The sequence below is a fragment of the Rhamphochromis longiceps genome, linkage group LG15 (assembly GCF_057381845.1).
Source record: "Rhamphochromis longiceps isolate RC_006_pf linkage group LG15, R_longiceps_female_GT1.1, whole genome shotgun sequence".
NCBI lineage: Eukaryota > Metazoa > Chordata > Actinopteri > Cichliformes > Cichlidae > Rhamphochromis > Rhamphochromis longiceps.
In genome coordinates, this window is record NC_140571.1 from 13418141 (window position 1) to 13442414 (window position 24274).

The 24274-nt window shown below is 39.2% G+C and overlaps 3 protein-coding genes across 8 annotated transcripts; all 3 read left to right on the plus strand.

Annotated features, from left to right (window-relative positions):
* Positions 1 to 151: 151 nt before the first annotated feature.
* Positions 152 to 6141, plus strand: paplnb (papilin b, proteoglycan-like sulfated glycoprotein). 5 transcript variants are annotated; one of them, XM_085383347.1, is made up of 13 exons: positions 152 to 269; positions 493 to 575; positions 918 to 1027; positions 1775 to 1835; positions 1925 to 2027; positions 2095 to 2225; positions 2676 to 2996; positions 3219 to 3395; positions 3472 to 3622; positions 3708 to 3788; positions 4991 to 5144; positions 5260 to 5335; positions 5716 to 6141. In XM_085383347.1, exons 2-13 carry the CDS (start codon positions 519 to 521, stop codon positions 5995 to 5997), a joined length of 1704 nt encoding a protein of 567 aa, XP_085239473.1. In that variant the 5' UTR covers positions 152 to 269; positions 493 to 518; the 3' UTR covers positions 5998 to 6141. The 5 variants fall into 5 exon arrangements, with proteins under 5 accessions (XP_085239473.1, XP_085239476.1, XP_085239475.1 ...); XM_085383350.1 differs by having other exon boundaries at positions 5719 to 6141; XM_085383349.1 differs by having other exon boundaries at positions 2098 to 2225.
* A 764-nt stretch (positions 6142 to 6905) lies between these two features.
* Positions 6906 to 11888, plus strand: erh (ERH mRNA splicing and mitosis factor). Its single transcript, XM_085383352.1, has 4 exons — positions 6906 to 7063; positions 7503 to 7590; positions 10286 to 10406; positions 10504 to 11888. The coding sequence occupies exons 1-4, from the start codon at positions 7061 to 7063 to the stop codon at positions 10610 to 10612; spliced, it is 321 nt and encodes a 106-aa protein (XP_085239478.1). The 5' UTR covers positions 6906 to 7060; the 3' UTR covers positions 10613 to 11888.
* Positions 11889 to 12077: 189 nt separating this feature from the next.
* Positions 12078 to 22569, plus strand: ppp4r3a (protein phosphatase 4 regulatory subunit 3A). Of its 2 annotated transcripts, none has more exons than XM_085383346.1 (15): positions 12078 to 13202; positions 13381 to 13436; positions 13542 to 13640; positions 13783 to 14400; positions 15220 to 15297; positions 15396 to 15512; positions 16879 to 16995; positions 17087 to 17218; positions 17656 to 17758; positions 17845 to 18003; positions 18122 to 18291; positions 19143 to 19282; positions 19915 to 20105; positions 20813 to 21033; positions 21585 to 22569. In XM_085383346.1, exons 1-15 carry the CDS (start codon positions 13061 to 13063, stop codon positions 21708 to 21710), a joined length of 2469 nt encoding a protein of 822 aa, XP_085239472.1. In that variant the 5' UTR covers positions 12078 to 13060; the 3' UTR covers positions 21711 to 22569. The 2 variants fall into 2 exon arrangements, with proteins under 2 accessions (XP_085239472.1, XP_085239471.1); XM_085383345.1 differs by having other exon boundaries at positions 12079 to 13202; positions 19140 to 19282.
* Positions 22570 to 24274: the final 1705 nt, after the last annotated feature.

The following is a 24274-nucleotide window of genomic DNA, read 5'->3' on the forward strand; positions in this document are numbered from 1 at the left end:
TTAACAACATGAGTCTCGGTACGTGGAAGTTCTAACTTCAGACATTCTGCTCCAGCAAGAAACATATTTACGATCAAAACAGAACAAAAAAAATAGAAAACCAGTGTTTCTCTTAGTGGTTGAAATCTGACACTTTATGGGCTGTGGTGTCAGTAAGCAGTGAGAGGGTGATGGAAGAAGAAATGCTGGGTGTCGTTGCCTGCTGTCACTGCTGAAGTGCACATCCCACCGTGCAGCTTGTCAGCAAGCTGGGAATTCACTTCAATCAGGTAATTCAGTAATAAGATTTTACATGTTTTTTTTATCCAGCTTTTCATTTGTATTTGCATGGAATAGATACTTGTTAAGACATTAGCAGGGGTCCTGAGGGACTCAGGTTTCATCTGATACACGTTAATCTGTTAATGGATGAATGAACTGCACGCACATCATTTGTGTTAAATGGAATTTCTTGCACTGTAAGTTGCGTTAATTAATTGCTATCCTCGTCAGTAGTTCAGCAGTGGCTTCAGGTGAACATGAATATCCTGCAAGTCCTGGGACTCCTACAGCTGCTGGCTGTACCTGCTTTTACAGTGAGTTTTTTTATGTTAACAATATTAATAGTATTGTATTATTACAGATTCATATCAACAGTACCTTATGACACAGGAAAATATTCCTTTGATTTTTTTTTTTAAGTGGTAAATGATTTATTTTCTGATGTGCAAGCATGATTAGTTCAATGTGTCACAGAACAGGTTTGTAAAAATGTTGTGTAATGTATAAGTGTTAGTTTGTGGCTAAATGCTATATTTTTTTAGTGCGTCTTGCATGCGTTTAGTGTGTGAGTTAGGGATTTGTGTCAGGTCCTGATGTCCCATGTGGGAGCACAACATGTTCCAGAGCCTGACTTTGAGTTTCTCTTATTTGCTTAGTTGACACGTTCGACCCACGACTACTGGGGTGAGTTTGGAGCCTATGGACCCTGCAGCCGCAGCTGTGGCACAGGGGTGGCAGTGAGAACCAGGAAATGTATTACTTCAAGGTAGGGCAAAGAAATGCATGAAGTAAAGAGCCTCATATTTATATTCATTGCTATTGTGTTTTGAATATGTGAACTTAAGGTAATTTTGTATTCATTTGTAACATTACAAAAGACTCTTTGTTAAGTCTAATTGTTGAATGTTGCCATTGTGTTTCTTAAATTTGTACAGTCTTAGTTCAAGCAGTAGGATCAAAGCCATTCCTTTAATCCTGACCACCTCTCCAACCACTCTGTGCTGGGGGAGGTTTTATTGTAGATACATCCTATCTGAAAGATCTGTTTCTTTTGATGTAAGCTTCCTGGGTTTACGACCCTTTGGTCAGCAGGAGGTCTGACACACACACACACACACACACACACACACACACACACACACACACACACACACACACACACACACACACACACACACTCTTACAGAAGTTCACACATATACATAAAATGCTTTGTCTTAGAACCAAGGGGGCGTGGCTTTGTTCTGACGTGTTTTGTGTGAACTGTCTCTCAATAAAAGGTAGCAGGAGGAGGTCAGATCTGGGGGTCATTTTCGTGGTGGACACAGACGAGGCCTCCCTTGCGCAAATAATCGATCGATCGACTGTCTTGTTTTCTTCATGATGAATAAGTCTCTAGAATTAGCGGGGCTTGTGGAAACACAGACCCAACACTCTTCTTATATCGTTTTTAATTTGTGTCTTTTTTAACACTTGAGTGTGCAAATGCCATTTATTTCATTTCCTTCTGCAGGACAGATGGTGGACATAACTGCATAGGATCCTCCAAATCATTCCGCACCTGCAATACACATGTAATTATCCTTTAAACCCATTTAAAAATACTTTCACAAAGAGAAAACGGATAGTATCTTGTTTAAATGTTCGATTTCCTGTCATGCAGGAATGCCCAGTGAGCTCAAGGGATTTCAGACAGGAGCAGTGCTCCCAGTTTGACAGAATGGACTTTAATGGCAAACGCTACACATGGTTGCCTTATTGTGGAGGTACATGTACAATATGTACAACAATATTTAAGTGTTTTTAGGTTTGTGACTCCCTAACCTTTTCTAGCAGCTAATCCATGTGAGCTCAACTGTGTCCCGAGAGGAGAGGATTTCTTTTACCGACACAGAACTGCAGTGGTAGATGGGACCCCGTGCTATGTGGGCCGCAGTGATATCTGTGTGGATGGTGTCTGCAGGGTGAGATTTGGAGCTGCAGATTAGACCTATGCATGTGACTCTTACTTAGTTTGAATATTTGGGTTTCAATGTACCAAATAATCCAAGAGCAGGGTGTGACGCTAGAATAGAGCATAAAAATGAATCTAAATAAGGTTGAAAGATCGCCTGTATATTTTTTACTTTTAAAGATGCAGATTGTTCAAAGCAAAGAAGTTTTTTCTTTATTGCTAACTCTTGTTTGTCAGCCAGATTTAGAAAAAAAGATTGTTGAAGTTAAAGGTAGAAAAAGAATATATAAGATATTTCTGTTGTTATCCTCCCTTTCTTTGATGCAGTCTTTTAGTTTTGTTTTAGTCATAGAGAATTTTACTCTCCTAAAAGGCGATTTATAGGACTCTTTTCACTTTTGTAATACCTGTTGGTTCTTTTTCTTATAGTTATTTCCTAATAATTTGTCTTTTTTTTTAGATACTGACCCGTGGAGAGTTTATGGGCTTGGATGAAGACACTAACTCAGTACACTCCTCTGCTCCAGTTGTTGTTGCTGCTCCTCGTCCAACAGAGACATTCACATATGTCTATAGAGCTAGTGTGTTTGGCGAGTGCTCTGCCTCGTGCAGCGGAGGCATGCAGCATCGTAGTGTGGAGTGTGTAGTTGAGGACTCAGTGAACCCCCATGTGGTCGACGAGACTTACTGCATTGCCCAGCGCCTGCAAAGGCCACCGAGTCAGCAGGCCTGCAACATGCATCCATGTACTGCAGAGTACAGCGTGTCCAGCTTCAGTGGAGTATGTCTCCTACGGTTAAAAACTATCATATTTGAACTATCCTAATGATATGAAACAGTTATGTCTACTTAGACCATCTTTGCCATTTTAATTTTTTTTTTGGCTGATACAACACCTATCTTGGATAAAGTATGACCTTGTTCATATGATTGTTACACTGCTTGTATTTATCAACTCAAATCAGTTAAAAATATTAACTAAATTGTTGCATTTGATGGTCAGTGTTCAGCAACCTGTGGAGAAGGACAGCAGACAAGGGAAGTTGTTTGCGTTGGACCAGGAGGCGAACATCTGCCTGATCATGCATGCAGTGGACTGGTTCGACCTCCTTCTGTCCAGGCCTGCCGCAGACCTGCCTGTTACACACGCATAACCTGGCATATGACAGAGTACGGCCTGGTAAGGGAACAGAAAGCAAAAAAAAGCTTTAACTGTTATTTTCCTTTCAGCGTTACTAGCTTTGTTTATCTCGCAGTGTTCGAGAAGTTGTGGTGGTGGTGTGAGGGAGAGGAGAGTTGCCTGTTTTGACACTGATTTGAACCCCTACCCTGAAGATCGTTGTGGGTTAGCTCACAGACCACATTCTGTGGAGGAATGCAACACGCAGCCCTGCCCTGGGGTGCAAAGTGAGTGACATCTGAATGCAGCAAGTTCTGATCATTTTTACTTTTATTTATTTATTTTATATTGTCAACCTTGTTTCTTTTCCAGCGGCCCCAAGTGTGCAGGACCCAAGGCCAGGTGGAAGCACTATTAGAGGATTTGTGCCCCATATTCCAGAAGAACCTTCAGGTATGATGAGTGCGGAAATGTTACCATCTTTCTTTGCATGGTTGAGCATGCAATTTCTTTATATGTGGCACTACAACATAAGATCACCCTTGTGTGTAATAGAACCTCATAGAATCATATCATCCCAATAGAGCACTTTTCTCTCAGACTGCAGGCTTGCTTGTAGTTTCTAGAGATTTTAAAAGCAGAATGGGAGGCAGAGCCTTCAGCATTCAGGTCCCAGTTTGGATTTGGGGGAAGTTTACTTTAAAGACTAAGCTCAAAATGTTCTTTTTTTGATGAAGCTTATAGTTTAGGCTGGGTTGGCTGACCCTGAAGCAGATTGTAGCTATACTGCTATAGAGCACAGACTGCTTCAGGAACTTGTCTACTCACCTCTTTTCATTGCCCACATGTTTACACACCACTGCAGCACCAAATCTTTGTCTTCTCTGTCCCGTAGTCTGTATTTAGTCCTGTCTCTATGCTCTTACCCACTATTGCAAAATGGTTGTTCATATGGGGTTGTTTGATTTTTGGGGTTTGCCTTATAGTACAAAGCTCCTTCAGGCATTTTTTCTTGTGATTTGGTACTACTGAATTGAATTGAACTAATTTGAACAGAACTGATATTACAGTGCTGAATAATGAATTAATGAACATTTAGAGACACTCACCCACACAGACATAGCAGTGTTTCACAACTCAGAGTGCATTTTATATATGTGAAATCAAAGCCACTGTAAAAAAACAAAAAAAAAAACAAACGTTTCTTAAGACGACGCAGACAGTAATTTTAGTATTGTAACACAGTTGAGGGTTCTTCACGCAATAAAGATAATGTACGCTTTCGGCATGTTGTAATTGTTGCTGTCTAGACTATGACTGTGCTGCCCTCCCATTGCCTTCTTGTATTTCATAGACAAACAGAAAATTCCAAACTTGTTTTAGCCTAATTTCCAACTTAGATAACTGGAGGTAAGCCACAAGCTCAAACACAGCCATTTCTTTTTCCTTCTACGAAGCGTTTTCTGTATTATAAAAGCTGTTTTTTTTTAACTAAAAACAACAACAACAAACTTTTCATGACTTATCTTTTATTACCTACAAAGATGACTGAGAACCTACACAGACTTATTAAGAAATGTTAGTCAAAAGCTTTTAAAATTAGAAAGGAATGCATGCATACAGTATATTTGACCTCATTTGTTTACTTGCTTTAGTTTCAAGGCCAGCTACAAACAGTGTGTATGACTCTTACCCTAATGAGGTGAGACCTCACTGTACGCAGTCGCCTTACGGCTGCTGTCCTGATGGCCGTACCTCTGCCACGGGGCCCAGGAACCTGGGATGCTCACAAGAATGTGTCCGCACTAGGTAACATGAGTACCTCTAAACACTATTTTGCAGAAAATGATGTGAAAGTGTAGAGAAATCTTTTCCCCATTTTCAAACTGAAATTAAAAAAGAAAAATCATCGTCTCTGTTTTAGGTATGGCTGTTGTTTGGATGGGGTGACACCCGCTCAAGGATTCGGACAGGCTGGCTGTCCTGAGTACCAGACTGTGGTAGGAATCACATTATTAACTAATTTTATGAGCCAGTCACAGTTAACCTTTCTGAATAATATAACAGCTGTGTATATAAATCTAGTGATGACCTTCACTTAGTAACAAAGTATTTGCCAAGTTTACTAAATTTGAGTGTTCACCAAAAAGATATGGTCAAATAGAAGCACCACAGGGATAAAATATCATGTGTTTTTAGAGCATTATTCACAATAACAACCATAAGAAAGTATCTTTGTCTCTGCAAAACAATTATATAATCATATATGTAACGCTTAATATTTCTTTCACCATTTAAAATGTCTAACAATTGCAGCTCTTTTTCTGCAGACCACACTACAAATATAATGTATATATTGCTTTGTTTTCTCCTATATCAGCAGCACCCATCACCCACTCCTCCATCCACTGGCAATTTGTGCTCCCTGCCTCGTGATGAGGGCCCCTGTGAGACCTGGACGGTCCGGTTCTGCTATAATCCTGCCACTGCCAAGTGTACCGAGTTCTGGTATGGAGGCTGCCAGGGCAATCCCAACAACTTTGTGTCCCTGGAGGCATGCCAACGAGAGTGTGGAGGTGTGGCGAGGGTGCCTGTATCCACATCTCCAAGAGAAACTACAAGGAGAGCGACACTCAGGGACCTTCTGAGAGCAAGGCCATAACCACACATGTCACTGATATCTCCAAAAGTGCCCAGTCATGCTCTCTGTTTAAAGAAAATCAAGTGATTTTGGTACACAAATGTAGCCTATAGTATACACACCAAATAAAGAAAAAAAGAACAACAAACCACATTACATATTTCATTTAAAAATATGATTTGCCATCACAAATATTATAGCTATTTTTCCTGGTTTCACTGTCTTTCAGTTTGTTTTTGTGATCTCCACTATGTCAGTGTATGTGTTGTTTTTGAAAAAAAAAATGCTTTATTTGCATCTTCATTTCTTGTAGGGCATCATTACTGACATGTCAATACACGAGCAGGATAATAGTAAAAGCTACTCAGAGGTGCTCCCAAGTTCACAAGGGGTCACCACAACAGCTAGCTCCACTTGTATGCTGGATGTCTTTCTTGATGCAGACCTGAAGGGTTTTGTGTGTCCTCCCAGGGATGAACCAGAGATCTCTCTATGTTAAGTGAATGTGTAAACAGCAAAACAATATAATGACTACAATTTAAATTTACATTTTCCCCCATTAAATAATCAGCAAGTGAGTTCACAAACTCATTAGAAAAGTAATTTATTGGGGGGCCGTTTTCCCACAAACTTCTGTACAACTAGAAGTCTTCTATGCAGGAGCCTTGCAGGGGCTGACAAAGCGTTCAGCCCCTACTGGCTATTAAAAGTAAGGCAGCTTTAGAGCGCTTCTCTGCTGGCTACACTTTTCAGATGCACAACCTGGGTCCATTTAAATAATGTCTATGATAATTAAAAAAAAGAGAATTTAGAAAAAATAATGTGTACCTTTACAAACAAAGTCTGCTGAAAAAAAATCACATTTTAATCATTACTGTTGCATTATCGGACTTTTATTTTGAAGCAAAAATTATACTTTGAAGGGACTCGATTTTACAACCGGAAGAGGTCTTTTTCACTTCCCCTAAATTACTTTTAGACCAAACAGCTACATCGCACGGGGTTCTGAGAAGTTACACCGAATACGAGTTTTTTTCAGTTTTGCATAGCCAGTAAATAGCGAGGCTTTGGGTTGAAAACAGAGATGGTAAGTGTGTTTTATTTTACATCTAAAGAGCTAATAATTCTCAGTTTAGGCCACAACTAGCTTGTGCTAATCACACACAGCTAAGCTAATAAGCTTCGAGGCTAACGCTTTGCTATTCTTATCAAACACGCATTTTTGCCCACCGCTTCGTTGTTTCTTAAAACTTAATTTCACCATCTAATCAAATTACATATTTCTATTAATGTGAGATGTGGCTGAAGTAACGTTATGGTGGATGTTTTGTAAAAGACTGATGAAGTCGGTGGTCTGCAGCTGAATGACCATCCTTACACTGGTGTTGGAAAATGTCTGGGCAGAAGGTTACACAAGTCTCAAAAACTCGCAAAAAACTCGCATCAGCTGCCCAATTAAGGTGCTTTGGTTTGACACAGAGAAACTACGTGGTGGTGTGTATTAAACATTATCAATCATTTTACAGTCGCACACAATTTTGCTTGTCCAACCAACCAAGAGACCAGAGGGCCGCACATACGCTGACTATGAGTCAGTTAATGAATGCATGGAGGGTGAGTCTGTTTAATGTTTTCATTCATAAATCATCTCGCAGTTTTTTTTAAATATTTACTTTCAGTGTAACTAGTAGTAGCAGCAGATGCAATTTTATTGAATTCATCATCTATTGTGATTCCTCATTCTTTTAAAGGATATTTTTCTCATAGTAAATACATACGAATGATAGGCCAGTGAATAATAAATTAATCCTGGTACCAAGTATTGTCTGTGTATGGGATTATGTGGTTCATCTTAATTTGTGGAGAAAAAAACAAAAACCCAGACTGACAGTAATCACTTTCTAGTTTCTGGAAAGTAAAAAAGAAAACATGAGAAAAGACATATATATTAATTATGTGACTCTCTTTAAACTATGGACTCAGGAAACAAAATTCTTTTATGTCAACTAGGGCTGGGCCATATTATACCGTTCACGGTAATACCGGTATAATGTTAGGCAACGATAGGAAAATGAAATATCGTGATAGAATATGAGTAAAACGCGCATGCGCAGTTCCTTTGTTTTCATACGCACATGGCCGATTGTTGAGTGAAACAAATGAACCAGAATTGGTTTGTAAAAAATGGTGCAACTTCAGTGATGTGGAACTGGTTTGGTGTTTGTCCGTCAGATACACGACAAAGCACATTTTTTTGCAGAACATGCAAGCGGCTGTCGTTATTGTCGTATTTGTCGGACTAAGATGCTCTTAAATCTGGGAGTAATCTGTGTCCTAAACTCCGTATACTTCAGGTCAAACAACACTGCAGCATCACTGAGAGTTAAAAACTGTCTAAATTCTTTCATCTTTAATAAAACGATCAGCATTGCTGCTTTACCAGGTGTAACTATGAAGTTTAACTTCCAGGCATCCATGAAAACAAAATTTATTACATTTAACGAGTTAGAAGTTAGCAGGAAGTTAGCTAGCGGAAGTTAGCTCGCTAGTTTCGCTAGTTACCTAAGCATGATATTGCATGTTCTGACTGAGAGATTTCTGAAAAAATTCAAACGTACAGCTCTGCTATCACTTCCAACATAAATGAAGACAGGAAACTAAACAGCAGTGACGTTTGTAGGGTTACTGAAGTTGGGCTAGCTGGTATATAATGATGTGCTACGTGATCGCTAGCGACACAGCTATGTTAGCATAACATAAACAGTGAAGCTGGAGGACGAACACTAACACTTTTCCACTCAATAAAAGTTAACGTTAAGGTTCCTGATAGTTAGAGACAAATTCAGTCGCATGGCAGGATGCTGTAAACGGACCAAACTTCAGTCAGGAGAACAACTGAGATAATCCATCCGCAATACAAGGTTAGTCATTAATATACTGCAACAACATGGGAATAGAGCAGCTGCCAGAGAATTCAACATTAATGAATCAATGGTACAGAAGTGGAGGAAGCAAGAATGAGTTGAATAAAGTTTGATTTATCTGACTGCTTTGTTTCGCTTAATGTGCCTTATAATCCCGTGCACCTTATGGTCCGAAAAATACGTACCGCACACTGCAGTTTAATGTTGCAAAGCACCTCTTTTTAACTTCAGTGGATATTATACATGGTTATGCTCAGGATATGTCAGCCCATTTCTACTGGAAATGCCTTTTAGTTAAACTTTCAGCAAGGAATTTGCATTTGCACTGTTACATTTTTATAAAGCTTTAATGTACATAAAAACCAGCTTCTTGTTTAAGTGAAAATAAATGGAAGGTTGTCTTTTTGCGCTAGTAATGTTGTGGAGTTGTATTTTGTCTCGCATCAATTATATCGTCAGTTATATCGTTATTGCAAATTTTCAAATGTATATCGTGATAAATATTTTTGGCCATATCGCCCTGCTCTAATGTCAACATCATTTTTATATAGCACAAATAACATGTAAACTTGTGCTTACTATAAAAGTTTAAAAATAACATCAAAAAAACTTAGTAAAAAAATAAAGAATTCAAAGGTTTTATACCTGTTTTTGAATGTTGACACAGCTCTAATTGACCTCAGGTCAGCAGGCAGCTTGTCCCAAAGAACAGGGTGACTGTGACTGAAAGCGCTCTCAGCACACAGACTAAAAGTATACACTGGAAACCATTTGCTTTACATTAATGGGTTTTGAACTGCAGTTGAGCTCTATTGAACAGAGATTAATCAAGGTTCACTTACACAAAGAATAATCATTAGTATGATATTCAGAACTGACTGTGATTAAAAATACGTACATTTACTCAAGTTATGCATTCCGTAGTAATGGGGTTATCATATACCTTTTAATGCCTTTATTATCTGTAAAGTAAGAGGTGTTTACAATTGTGTTGTGTGTCTTGAACTGCAGTATACACTTTTCAGATTCAGACTACTGTATTAATCCCAGAGGAAATGATGTGGTCACTGTTGCTTCAAGACAGTAAGACCAGTAAATAACAGATTAACGTACCAGTTAAATATAAGGTATTTCAAAATAGCTCTAATAAATACAGATACAAATACAGAAAGTGACGCCAAAGGTTTGTTTGTTTTCACTTATTACTTTATTCCCTTTATTAGGGCCTCTTTATTTATCTTGTCTTTCTCTTTCAGTGATTACTGCACACTGTAAAGTCTATGTAAATTACGCTTGTTTTTTGCTATTTTAGCTTTTTCCTGTGGATTGCATTTTGTTGTTGTTGTTTTTGCTTCCATTCAGCATGTCATTTGCCTCTTCCCCAGGTGTTTGCAAAATGTATGAAGAGCACCTCAAGAGGATGAATCCAAACAGTCCCTCCATTACTTATGACATTAGTCAGTTGTTCGACTTTATTGATGACTTGGCAGATCTGAGCTGTCTTGTGTAAGTATAATTAGCTGTGTATGAATTTGAATGCAACACAACATTCCCTTTGGATGCATTGGTCACGTTTCAATAAAATATTTTACTTTTTATACAGATACAGAGCTGACACTCAAACATATCAACCATACAACAAAGACTGGATTAAGGAGAAGATATACGTCCTCTTACGGCGTCAGGCTCAGCAAGCTGCAAAGTCAGTTTGACAGGGGGAATTATTTCATATTGTACCAAACATGAGGAAGAGAGATTGGGGGGGAAAATTGGGGGATGTGAAAAAATTTGGGGATTTTCTTTTTGGAAATGTCATCCTTGGCAGCATGTGTTTGTAATTTTTAACGCAAAGCCCTTTTCAGACATGGTTCCACCACTGTGCTTAAGTGACGGCACTTTTTCCATTCAGGCCACTTTTTGCAGTTTCATTCAGACACGTAAGCTCTTTTCACATGTGCACTGCAGCCTGAAGTCTTTCTTGACATTACCTGAGAGAGGTGCATGTAAGAACACAAAGGTGTGATGCAGTTGGATTGGACATTGAATGGATTTCAGCCAGGAACAAAATTCATGTAATTTGCATAGGAACTTAGTCATATTATAGTCATATTGTGTCCTTTCTATAGGATCATGCAGCTCCCTCACCTAAACCACATGGAAGGCTTGCTTTTGTGTTACATGTGAGAAAGAAATTTACACAATGTCCTGATGTGCCTGTTCCAACATTTTAAGTTTGTGTGTGAAAACAGCTATACTGGCAACTGTGGCAAAAGTGTCATTGATCTCGCAGGACATTTGCCATACATGAATTCATTCGTATTCATTACCTTTTGGAAGTAATACATAAAAAAATCTGATGAGGTTAGTAATTTAATTATGAATCTGATGTGTGCCATCAAAAAAGACTACATGTATGAAAAGGGCTTCTTTTCTTTTTCTTTGTAAAGACTGCATTGCCCATTTTAACAAAGGGAATGTTTTCACATTGTTTTCATTGGCAAAAGAGGTTTGGAATAATTGGGGTGAAACTGTACATTTTGGGCTTTATACTGAAAAATTGGGTCATGGTTGGGAACCTGCATGTTTAAGTTGTTACACTATGATGGGAAGAATGGAGAAATACTCCACGAGGTAGAAAAACTTTTTTTTTGTGTGTGTTTTTCAGTTTCCCTAAAAGTTATGTGAATTTTATTTCATTTTTTTTTCCTATGTACATTTTCCTGGGTGGTTGAATTTCAAGACGTTGTGGACTTTGAAAGCAGCCGTTTTATTTTTGAAGTAGATCAGTGGCTGAAGACTGATGATCACATGATGACCCAGGATATTTGTTACTATAATTAATGGACGTTTTTGAGTTTTCATTATGTTTTAAAAGCCCACCATTGTGATATAAAACGTTTTTGTAATTCTGCTGTGTTGCATAACAACTGATTTCAACTCTGCATTTCTGTTTTCTTTTATTGAAACAAAATAAACGATTGTTTCTGACTGGTGTCCACTCGTGTATATGCGACCATTAGTGCGATGAACACTGAATTTTTATACACAATGATAGTGTGACTGGCAGGTGAGTATCGCAAAAGTTAGACCCATTCATGCTAGACGTGGCCTCAAATACAGTTTATTTTCTCTGTTACTGTCTCTTTAAATGTGGCGGGCTGCCCTGTTGTTGCCGTGCTGGAAACCCCGTACTGACTGTGAAGGGACCCAAGATGGCTGAATACTCACGGGGGGCACTTAGCAATTATCTGAGCAAGACATCGGCAATGAATGGCAAATAGCAGTATAATGTAAAGCGTAACCTTCAAGTAATTATACGACTCCAGTTTGTTGGTTTGCACAGTTTTGGGGATGCATGAGTAAGAGTAAGGAGAGAGTGGTCTCTCCGCGGCCCCGAGCCAGAACATGGCGGAACACTTGGGAAAGAAATAGCAGCTAACGTTAGCTAGCTGGCGTATTATTTAAAGAAGAATAGAAACATTGTTCCAGGCTTAAAACGGGTGTCTGTTGTCCGCAAGTATAAAGTAATGTTATCGACAGCTAACTCTATAGTTAATCTGCTTCAAATGGTAGTTTAACATTGGATATGTGGAGCATAGGTACTTAGCGTACTAGCTAGCGAGTTAACTCGTAAGGGTTGATAGCTAACGTTACCTGTAAGCGTACAAGCTGTACATATAAGCAGGAGTGTTTCGTGAGCCAGTCATCGTAATATCTGCTTCTTTTTCAGTACTCTGTTCTCAGCTGTATATTGCAGTGACATTCGTTGTTTTGTCGTTTAACGCGTAAGATAACGACGTCCTCCGCTCTTTAATTTTGTCGTTAGCTTCCTACAATGGTTTGTACGCGGAGTCTGCGTGGCGCCTTGCCTATAGCGCTGGCAGTGTAAGTTTTGAGGCAGCTCGTCAAGAAATGCGAGATATTGCAGTAGTAATTTTAACAATTATTGCGGAATCCTGCTGGAAACTTGTTGAGGCGATCCACTTTTAAGTTGCTTTTAGAACTTATCCTAAGTGACCCCCCGCCGATTCATATTTAGTTAATACTCTTGTAGAAGTGAGCAGCTGTAAAAAGTGAATTGAAGTTGTGGCGTTACTAGGTGAAGAAAGCACCCCGTAAAAGGCCCGGAAGGGGAGAACGGGTTACAAGAAACTGCCAGGATGACGGACACTCGTCGGCGAGTCAAAGTCTATACCCTCAATGAGGACAGACAGTGGGATGACCGTGGGACCGGGCACGTCTCGTCGGGCTATGTGGAGCGCTTGAAAGGCACGTCTCTCCTGGTGCGAGCAGAGAGCGATGGTAAGCGAACGCAGGAATACCACACGAAGATTGTAGTAGCTCAGTTATTACTACAAAAACAAGACGTTCCGCACTCATTTTAACCACCTGTATCACCTGAAATTTGTACACGTATTACTTATTTGAAGCAAATGCAGTAACCTACAATTTTGGGCTACCTTTGTTTTAAACCTGACAGGTTCCCTTCTGCTGGAGTCCAAAATTAACCCAAACACAGCCTACCAGAAACAACAGGTCAGTACATAACATGATGAACATCCAAAACTGATTCCCCCCCCCCCCCCCCCCCCCCATTCTGCTCTGTTTATTGTAAATTGGCTTTGTTTTTCTTTTGAAAAGGACACATTGATAGTGTGGTCAGAGGCTGAAAATTATGATCTAGCACTCAGTTTCCAGGAGAAGGCTGGCTGTGATGAAATCTGGGAGAAAATATGCCAGGTTAGTGTACTTAATTTGTGTGGGTTTGAGTTTTTCATCTCCATTAGTTTGTGGGTTTGATGCTATTTGTGTTCCTGGTGATCCCTTATGTAGTTACATCCTGAGGTGCTAATATGTTTGTCCGCACTTGTGTTTTATTAAGGTGCAGGGAAAGGACCCTTCAGTTGACATCACACAGGATGTGGTGGACGAATCGGAGGAGGAGCGTTTTGATGACATGTCATCCCCAGGTTTGGAATTACCACCATGCGAACTGAACCGTTTGGAGGACCTGGCCGAGTTGGTGGCCTCTTCTCTCCCATCACCACTGCGGCGTGAAAAACTAGCACTGGCTGTGGAGAATGAAGGCTATATTCGCAAGCTCCTGGAATTGTTCCGTGTTTGTGAGGATTTGGAGAACAGAGAGGGACTGCACCACCTGTATGAAATAATGAAAGGCATCTTCCTGCTGAATCGTACTGCACTCTTTGAGGTGATGTTTTCTGATGAGTGCATAATGGACGTCATTGGTTGCCTGGAGTTTGACCCAGCACTCCCGCAGCCAAGGCGGCATCGTGAGTTTCTCACTAAAACAGCCCGGTTTAAGGAGGTGATCCCCATCTCTGATCCTGAACTGCGTCAGAAAATTCACCAGACATATCGGGTGCAGTATATTCAGGATATGGTGCTGCCCACGCCCTCTGTTTTTGAGGAAAACATGCTGTCCACCTTGCACTCCTTCATCTTTTTCAACAAGGTGGAGATTGTGGGCATGCTACAGGTGAGATAAGCAGACATGTAGTAGTATGATCTAACAGTATGGGGTTGTTGTTTTTACTTTGTATAAACACTACATTTTAAACAAATGGTTTAATTGAAGCAAGTGTTATAAATAGGTAAACTTGTGAATATACTGTAATCCTCACAAAGGAGAATTTCTTTTATGAAATGTTAGTGAGCCTCAAATTACAGTAATTATAGGATTGTACATTGGTTTTATTTTTGACTGATTGTACTTTTACCCTGTCTGAGATTGTCTGGCACCCTTTTATGATCATGTGACCTTTGTGTTTTTATCCTGTGTCAACTCAGCATTGTTTATGTATGGCTGTCTCCATGGAGGCACAGTAGTGTTGTGTAAATCTGTTATGCTGCGCTAGAGGAAAACTGAAACGGGCACATTGTTGACTCTGGTGTTCTTTGCTATATCACGCTCTGAAGTCAAACACTACAGATATGAGTCTTTGCTTCCTTAATTAGCATAAGGCAGGCAAGCTTAAATCAAACCGTTCACTAACCAAGGTTTTAAAAAATATTTAAAGTGGTAGTAGATGTCATTGAATGAGATGGTGTTTTCAGCATAAACATATCAAAAGTATTTTTATGACCAGATAGATCACATTGTTTATGCTCCAAATTTCTCATTGACAAACATGATGCAATTCACTTTTGTTTTCTGTGTAATTATGTTGGACTTGTACTATTGTAAACCAATAACAGCTTTGTAACTTGTGAAAATTGGGTGTCTGTCATACATTGACATATTAATCATACTCTTAATACTGACTTCTAAAATCTCATCTCCCTTTTTTGATGTCAGGACGATGAGAAGTTCCTGACAGACCTCTTTGCACAGCTAACAGATGAGGCCACAGATGATGACAAAAGACACGAACTGGTATACCAGAATTTAATAATTTATTTATTTAAAGTTGTTGCAGTCACAAACTCTTAAGATCTTTGTTTTGTTGACCTCTCTTTGTTTATTCCTTTTAGGTAAACTTCCTAAAGGAGTTCTGTGCATTCTCTCAAACATTACAACCTCAAAACAGGGATGCTTTCTTCAAGACATTATCAAACATGGGCATTCTACCTGCACTAGAGGTTATTCTGGTAAGTCCAGTGGCATTAATCTCAGATGAATAGTTTTGTGGTTTTCTCGCACTAAAATAATTTGTCTGTTGACGTCAGTAGCTTTGGTGATGTTGCAGCCTTTTGCATTTTGATCATGGGTGATGCCTTCAACTTTCTGATGCAATAAAATTGAATTAAGGGACATACTAGTAGTATGTCCCTTAATTCTATAACAACAAAATCTTCTTTTTTTGTTATAATGATCTATAATTATTCTATTAAAAAATAACTGGAACATGCTAGTTTGCTCATTACATTTATTTTTTGCTGAACAGTACTTGAAGGTTGCCAGGGCATACCACAGGAACACCTAGTTGAGAAAGCAGAATCAGACTCCAGCATGTGATATCTGTAGCATTAAATGTGTTGTGACTGAGAAGATAGCACATTTCTTTTGTATGCATCCCTTGTCAAAAATAAATTTCAATTAAGTTTTATTTTTTCTTTTAGTTAACTCGTGTGTTTAACTTCTCACATGGAATTTGAGTTTAAATGGGCTTAAAAGAAGTGCTATGTGATAAACACTGAGGCTTAACATACATTGAACATGCATGCAGTTAGTCATCAAAGTTGTGGTTTCAGGGCATGATGGGCTTTTTGGCTAGTAAGCTAATAAGATTTTTTTTTTTTTTGGTGGTGGTACAATTCATATTATCTGCTTGTAAAGTGTATGTGAGGAAGGTCAGGAAAGACCTTCTGCTCATATAGCCATTGGGTTAATGGGGATTCACTGTCCAAAGAATTTGTTAGACATTACAAGAACTACTAAAGTGCAACCATGAGTCAAACTCGAGCTTAATGATTACTATTGTGAGTTAAAGCAAGGTCAGGCACTAAAGCAGAGAGATTTACAGATTTTTAAAGTGTTTTCTTGGGGAATGGGGGAAAAAAAGGGGGGTGGGCAACTTGATTAACTTTACATGGGGAAACCAGTTTAGCACCTCACAAAATGGCAACAATAATGCGTAAACGTGCAATTGAGGTGTCCTTTCACTGTATGGGTCTTTTCTCTATAATTTGCCACTGACCTTTTTATTTTTGTTATGTTTAAATCGATAGTTTTTGTTCTTGAAATCTTGAGTTGGGTTTTGAATTGTTTGCTCTCACTATATCGATACAATTACATGTACTTCTTAAACCTGTGCACACAAGCTGATTTTGAAGCTGATCATGACTTTTGTTTTCATTATATCACTCTTGATTTTATCAGAGAGAGAAACAACAAAGGTTGTTCCTTTTTTAAAAGTTATTACTTTTGAACAATTTTAAAGTACATTTCAAAATTTCCTGGCGTGCAAATCAAAAATCTGCTGATAAATATAATAAATAGATTTATTTTGAAAAGGGAATGGACGATGTTCAGGTGCGTGGGGCAGCCACAGATATCTTCTCTTATCTGGTGGAATACAACCCCTCCATGGTACGAGAGTTCGTCATGCAGGAATCACAGCAGAATGATGATGTGAGTATATACACAAAGGCAACATGATAAATAGGAATGATGTCCATTTATCACAATGATGCACATAAACTAAAACTTATTTGCCTTTCAGGACATCCTCTTGATCAACCTGATCATAGAGCACATGATCTGTGACACAGACCCAGAGCTTGGTGGTGCAGTGCAGTTAATGGGTCTGCTGCGAACTCTGGTGGATCCAGAGAATATGCTTGCTACTGCAAATGTGAGTGTGAATGCTGCTTTTACATAGTTTCCACTATGTATGTATGTACTATTTACACTGACTGTAAAACAAACAAAAATCAAAACAAAACAAAATAAGTCCATTGCGCAGATAAGAGTTGGCTTTCAAAATGTGTAAGTGCTTAAATACAAAAGAGAACAAATGTTATGTCTGTGGGTTCTTGCGCTTTGGACAAAGACAATAGTCCTATCAGTAAAAAAAAAGAAAAAAAGAAGGCAGATTTCCTTGTTAATCAAGTTACTGTCTAGTAACTGAAAACATCACTGCCACCAATTCAACAGGTTGGCCAGGATATCTGCAGCTTCACTTTCTTGCTTGTAATTCTTTTGAACTGGAGTGAAAAGCTCAAGTACATTTTAAAAATTTAGCAATTCAGCAAAGTATCTGTTTCCTTATTTTTATTTTATTTTTTACAGAAAACAGAAAAAACTGAGTTTCTGAGCTTCTTCTACAAGCACTGTATGCATGTTTTATCAGCTCCACTACTGGCCAACACCACGGAAGAAAAACCTAGCAAAGGTACCGAGTTTTTGTTAGATTTCTTTTTTTTAATCTACAAGTTTTTATGTTGCTAGCTTTCTCACGTTCTTTCTTTCCTCCTTTAGATGACTTTCAAACATCCCAGTTGCTGGCCTTGATTTTGGAGCTGCTAACATTTTGTGTTGAGCATCACACCTATCACATCAAGAACTACATCATCAACAAGGATATTCTCAGGAGGGTATTGGTGCTCACAGCCTCCCGGCATGCTTTCCTGGCTCTATGTAAGTCACAGTTCTTCCAACTATATCTGTCAAAGTAGAGAACGATACAATTAAAGTCTGTTTGACAAATAAGGACATCTATTGCTTAATATTGAACATTGTGTTTCTCCCTGCACAGGCGCCCTGCGTTTCATGCGAAGAATTATTGGTCTAAAGGATGAATTCTACAATCGCTACATCATGAGAAATTTTCTCTTTGAACCTGTCATCAAGGCCTTCCTCAATAACGGCTCACGCTACAATCTCATGAACTCTGCTATTATTGAGATGTTTGAGTATGTTCGTGTGGTGAGTATTTTTCATACCAAAATTTAATAGGTAAACAACAGTATATATTTAACACAAAAGAACCTTGAGCGACATGATCAGCATATAAATGATGTCAGAGCGCCATAATAGCGGTCTGTACATCTCATGGTTAACTTGGTTTGGGAAGCTGGAAGGAAAAATATGTTTGGTTTCACTTGTGTTACTGATTTTTGTTCCTGTTTTTTATTGCTTCTGCTTCTCACATTTGAAGAGCCTGAAAAACCTGTACTGAAAAAACTGGTCATGTCTTACAGGTTTAAAAAACCAATGTATGGCTAACTGATGTGCAAACATAGCTGTAATTATTTGTTAGGCATTAAAAACGTATTCTCTCTATCTTAAGTGATTTTATATTTAATCAGAGAAACTGATATGTGTACGATGTCAAACTAAATCCCTAAAAGTTTACAAGTATTGAGTCCATTCAAACCAAACTGTGACGTGTTTTAAGGTTGTTTGGTTCTGACCAAAACAACCATGCCCAAGACTTTTGAGGAGATGGTGGTGAAGTTAGCTTGGGGTTTTGTCAATGCAAAAACAAAGCAAACAACAGAAGAAAAAGCTACAGGTTTACAAACTCATCACCTGATTTAGACCAGAGTAAAGGAACTATAGGTCTGAAAATGCTCAGTCCAGTTGTTATGTGTGCTTTCATTAGAATTAGTTCTAATCTGCCTTTTGTATTTCCCTCATTGGCTTCTTTCCAACTTTTTTTTTCCCACTCTGCTTTATCGAAAACTGTAAACTGCCCATCTTTTTCTCTTTCCATACTTTCCCCCTCTGCTACCATTTCTGTGTTCTCCGCTCCCGATTGCCATTGCTCCCAGGAGGATGTGAAGTCTCTAACGGCTCATATAATAGAAAACTACTGGAAGGCTCTTGAGGATGTGGACTACGTCCAGACATTTAAAGGCCTAAAACTGCGGTATGAACAACAACGAGAAAGGCAGGACAACCCCAAACTTGATAGGTAAGAAGATTTTGTCTTGACTGCTGCCTTTATCTAATTATGTATTGACAGACAATGTTTATCTGACACTAAATGGAAAAAGTGCGTGTGACATCTTGAATGACTAATTTTGATGAATTTTTTTTTTTCATGAATTGTTTTTTTCTGAAGGCAGCTTTGTTGAGTCATAGTGCTATTTTGAGCTGCTGTGTTGTAAATCGTGCCCAGTTTATATTCTTTTGAAACGCATCCTTACACTTGTATTTCACCAACTGTACAAAAGCAAGTTTCCACTTATAGAGAAGGTTTTGCAACTTAACGCAGTCTAACCGTTTATAGTTAAGCAATAGACCAGTTGATCATCTATGACTCTTAAAGCGAAACTGGATGGGTTTGTTTTGTTAATCTGTAATACTTCTGTTAAATTTCATGTTATAAAATATCGACTTAATTTTTAAACGAATGTGGTGTATGTTTTATAACAGCTTCTTGGGCTATGTGTATACTTCATGTGTATGTGTATACTAATGCAAACCACATGTTTGTGGATTACATTAGTTCTGTAAGAGGAAATTTGACTAACTAAGAGCTTTCAAAGAATAGAAAATCTTTTTTTTTTTCCTGATTGCTGAACTGTGCATTTTCTTTGACAGCATGCGCTCCATCTTGAGGAACCACCGCTTCCGACGTGATGCACGGACGCTGGAGGATGAGGAGGAGATGTGGTTCAATGCAGATGAAGATGACCTTGAGGATGGCGAGGCAGTTGTTCCTCCCTCTGATAAAATGAAGAGTGAGGAAGACCTCATGGAACCAATTAGCAAGTTCATGGAAAGAAAGAAATGTACGTGCAAGGAAACTTGTGATGTTTGGTGGGAAATTGGGGTTGGAAAGAATCCATTCCTTTTGTTAATTATATAAATTAATGTTACTAGCTGATTATTTCTGAAAACGAAGCCCCTGTAAATTTGATACAAGAATAGATTTTATAAAGGGTATTTCAGGGTTATAGATGTAATGGCAAATTTTAGGTGAAAAATACATTGTAATTGGGTTGTCTCGGTTACATTGATAGCTTTAGGTGTAGTCATGGGGAAATCACCAGTGTATATGGTTCTTACATTATTCCTCCCCAGATGAAAGTTGTTTGTTGTTTGTCAGCAAGAAGCAAAAACTACCAAACTGAATTTCCTGAAATTTGCTTGTAAGGTGTTGCAGAGCCAAGATAAGTTAATTTTGATTTTTTTTAAAATGGTGCATTGGGCTTTGCACATAATGCGTTCTGTTATTGTCTTGTATGGCATTTTGTAAGGATTCACTCAAAGAAAACTGTTTTCATTTGGTTCAGCATAGCGGTGCCACTCAGAACCAGTTTTTACATGCTGGCTAGGTATATTTATAAGTAGTGAGAGACGCCTAAGAAGGAAAATATGTCTTGCAAAAGCCTGTCCTGATTTCTGAGGAGACAATTATATTCACCCCTCCAAAATTTTAAAGAATTTTAATGAGAGAATGACCTTTTCTTTATCACCTCATCATGTTGACCCACAGTGAAAGACTCAGAGGAGAAAGAAGTATTGGGAAAGTCGAGCTTGTCGGGCAGACAGAATCCCAGTTTCAAGCTTTCCTTCTCGGGCTCCACTAAAACCAGCCTCTCCAGCCCTCCTTCATCTGCCTCACTAAACCCAGGTTCTCCAGGATCGCCAGGGTCTCCAGGCTCTCCAGGCTCAGGCGCACGGAGCTCACCCTCCACCACAACTGTAACCACAAAGGTACCTGTCAACATTTTTTTTTTCTTAATGAGCAAAGTTAAAAAAAAAAAAAAAAGATTTGCACAGTGTTGGCAATGCTTTAAACACTTAAGTGAAGGATTTAGTAAGAAATGAGATTTAGCTATGAATCTTCACACTTATACTGTTAAATTTCTCACAACTCCCCCTCTATTCTTGTTATATAATACAAAAACTGGACATGATAACCATTGTGCCACTGGACTAGGATATTTTTTTCTAGCTGACTTTATTTACATGGTGGAAAAATAGAGGGGGGATGGAGATTATCAGAAAGTGTGTTATTTATGGATTTAATAGATTTCTAAAAATGGAAGACTCGCTGCACAAAATCAGGACAATTAACACCAAATTATATACAAAAATGGGGGGAAAAAATGCAGTGAGTTTAGTAGTTGTGAAGAATTGCATGCAATATTGACATGTATGTGTAATGGGCATATGATTGCTAGTTATAAAGAAAGCAGTGTTGAAACATGTCTGCAAATAATAATTGCAGTTTCTGCAAACTGGGTGTCTCGTTTCTGCTTCAGGGAGGTTTGGTGGGACTTGTGGACTATCCTGATGATGATGATGACGAGGAGGAGGAAGAGGAGGAGGATGGAGAGAGTAAAGAAGACCCTCTGCCACCCTCAAAGAAGTCCAAGCTGAGCTCCTAAAGAAGCGTCACTGTCTCAGCTTGTGCACCGCTCAGGCAGTCTCAGCGCATAGACTTTACACAGGAACGATCAAACTTGTAAACAAATTGAATGAATGAAAACCACCGCTCAGTGTCAACGGGTGGCCACATGAGGAGCAGACTGTGAATGGATCTGAAGGCTCCTCACACTAGTCCAATTCATACAAGTGCCAATCAGGAGACCAGGAGTGGAAAAACCGTCTGAAAATGGGAAGAGACGATTGAAAGTTTGGAGAGGGGAAAAAAATTTCACTCAATAAATCTTCAACGGACTCAAACAGTATGAGCCATGAGTTTGGTAATTTAGCAACTGGAGGAAAAGACCACATACAACACAGACAGAAATCCCAGAGAGCTCGCGGGCTTGGACCATAACCCACTGACCCCCACCTGCCCCCCACTCAGGGAAGGACATCACAGTGGCCCAAACGGGTCGGCCAATTCAGACCTAGAGCCACCACTCGCACCCCCGTCCCCTCCTCAGAATCCACTTCCTTCCTGTTCCTTTCTCCTTCTTTTCTCCCCTGCTCTCTCCCTTCTCTTTGTCTGTTGCTTTTTCTCCCTTTTTAAGTTAGCATATAGGACCAGATGGGAGGCAGCATGTGGCAAAGCGCTGTCCTTGTTGTCATTTGATGATGTCATCAGTGTCGCCGTTCCTCAGCGGACGTTGTTTCTCCGAAGAGGAAAAAAAGCCAGCAGTTTCTTCATTATTTTCTTTTATGTTCTGTATTTGTCACAGTCTTTTTCTTTTTTCTTTTTTTTTTGTAAATGACTACAAAAAAAAGACCTGCCTTTAAATGTTCAGGACGTTTTCAGTCACACTTGAACAGGTTTTTAAAGACCTCAGTAGGTGAGCTAGTTTTACCCTTTTTGCCCTTTGAAACTGCAGATTTTTTGGAGAATTTGTAATCCCGTCTTGATTAAAGATTGAGTGGAATTCTAGATGTGATGAATTTTGTCATATCTTTTGTTTTTCCTTTCTTTTACATGAGTGTACACTAGTTGTTCAGAAAATTTGGGACCATTAAAATGATCTTTGCTGTAAGATGTCCTACTACCCTTTGTTCTAGTAATCAAGTGTTCCTGGCTGCATCTACTTTACTATATATTACAGTTTTTGGCTCCTTGCTAGAAGATGGGTGCCCCTGTTTCTGTAGCGCAGACAGTTCTTTTTGGTTCACAATGGTTCCACAAGCTAGAAGGTCAAACTGAAGAAAGATCTGTAATTCCTGGGACTAAAGTATTACCATTATGTTCCAACTAGCAGACAAGGTATCCCAAGTTTTTTGGGGGTGTACTTGGTTGCTGATTTCCTAATAATCCACCAGATGGCATCCTTGGTCCATGAGAGAATCAACTATGTGAATTGTGGGTTATTTCAACTGTGCTTTGCAGTCCTTACAGAAATCAGTCATTAACTCCTCCACAGAGAAAGTATTAATACCTTGCTGTTGTTTTTAAAATACTGTGTATTACATGTGGCATTTTTTAACTTCTTTGTTGAGACGGTAATGGGTGGAACATGGGTGCTTGATATACCACACTGGGGACAAATTGTTAAAGATGTATTTAAAATTATGTATTTAAAAGCAAGGTCAGATACACAACTGCAATTTTGCAAGTAGACTCCATTAGAACATGTTATCCTGTTGGTATTATACCAGTATGATTCATTCTGCCAACTCATATAAGTGACTAATATGAGGTTATAATTTCTTTAATCAGTCTTAGAAGAGGTATTGCTAATCATCTTCATAACTGAAAGCACTTTGCAGCACTTGTAGCCATGCAAGTGTTTTGTTTTTTTTGGAGTGGGGAAAAAAAAGTTGATGAAAAATGTCAGCACCCTCCCGTTTATGTGGTCACCTCAGTGGGAGTCTGAGTACAACTCAAAAACAAACAGCATCAAGGCCACCAAGAAGTCACTGTGTTGTCCCTCCAAGTGCATTGTGGCCTTCAAACATTGTTTATTAATTAAAACCCAACAGAAGAGGATCACTCGGTGCTCAGCGGGCAACGAGAGCCGTCGCACAACGCCTATTAAGGCCTCCATTCACATGAAAGCCATCTCCAGACAACAGCAGCTTTTGAAGAGCAGCCCTCCCTGCCAGCCTCCGTTTGCTCCTCAGCAGGAGTGTGGCAGAGTGTGTGTATATGTGTGAGATCTCCCTTTTTGCCACTGGAGAGGCCAGCTTGGTCTTGGTGCCAGCCACTTCTTCACCAGAATGCCAGCTCCACTTCCAATGCCAAGTCGTTCACCCGGCTCTGCCCGCCTGTATGTCTGCCAGGCTGAAGAGCCCCCATCAGGGACGCTGCTGTCCAGCTTCCTACTGGGCCAATGAAAAGTCTCTTTGACAGCTGTCTTGATCAGCTCCACTCCTAAAGCATACTGTCTGCCAGTTGTCAACTTTCTATACATTGATCACATTAGTATATATCTATGCAAATGCTAAAAGTAGCAGAACAAATGATAGTATAGATGAGGCTCACTACTATACTGTGTGCATACTTTCATAAGAAACAAAAAAAATGGTGTATTTCAAA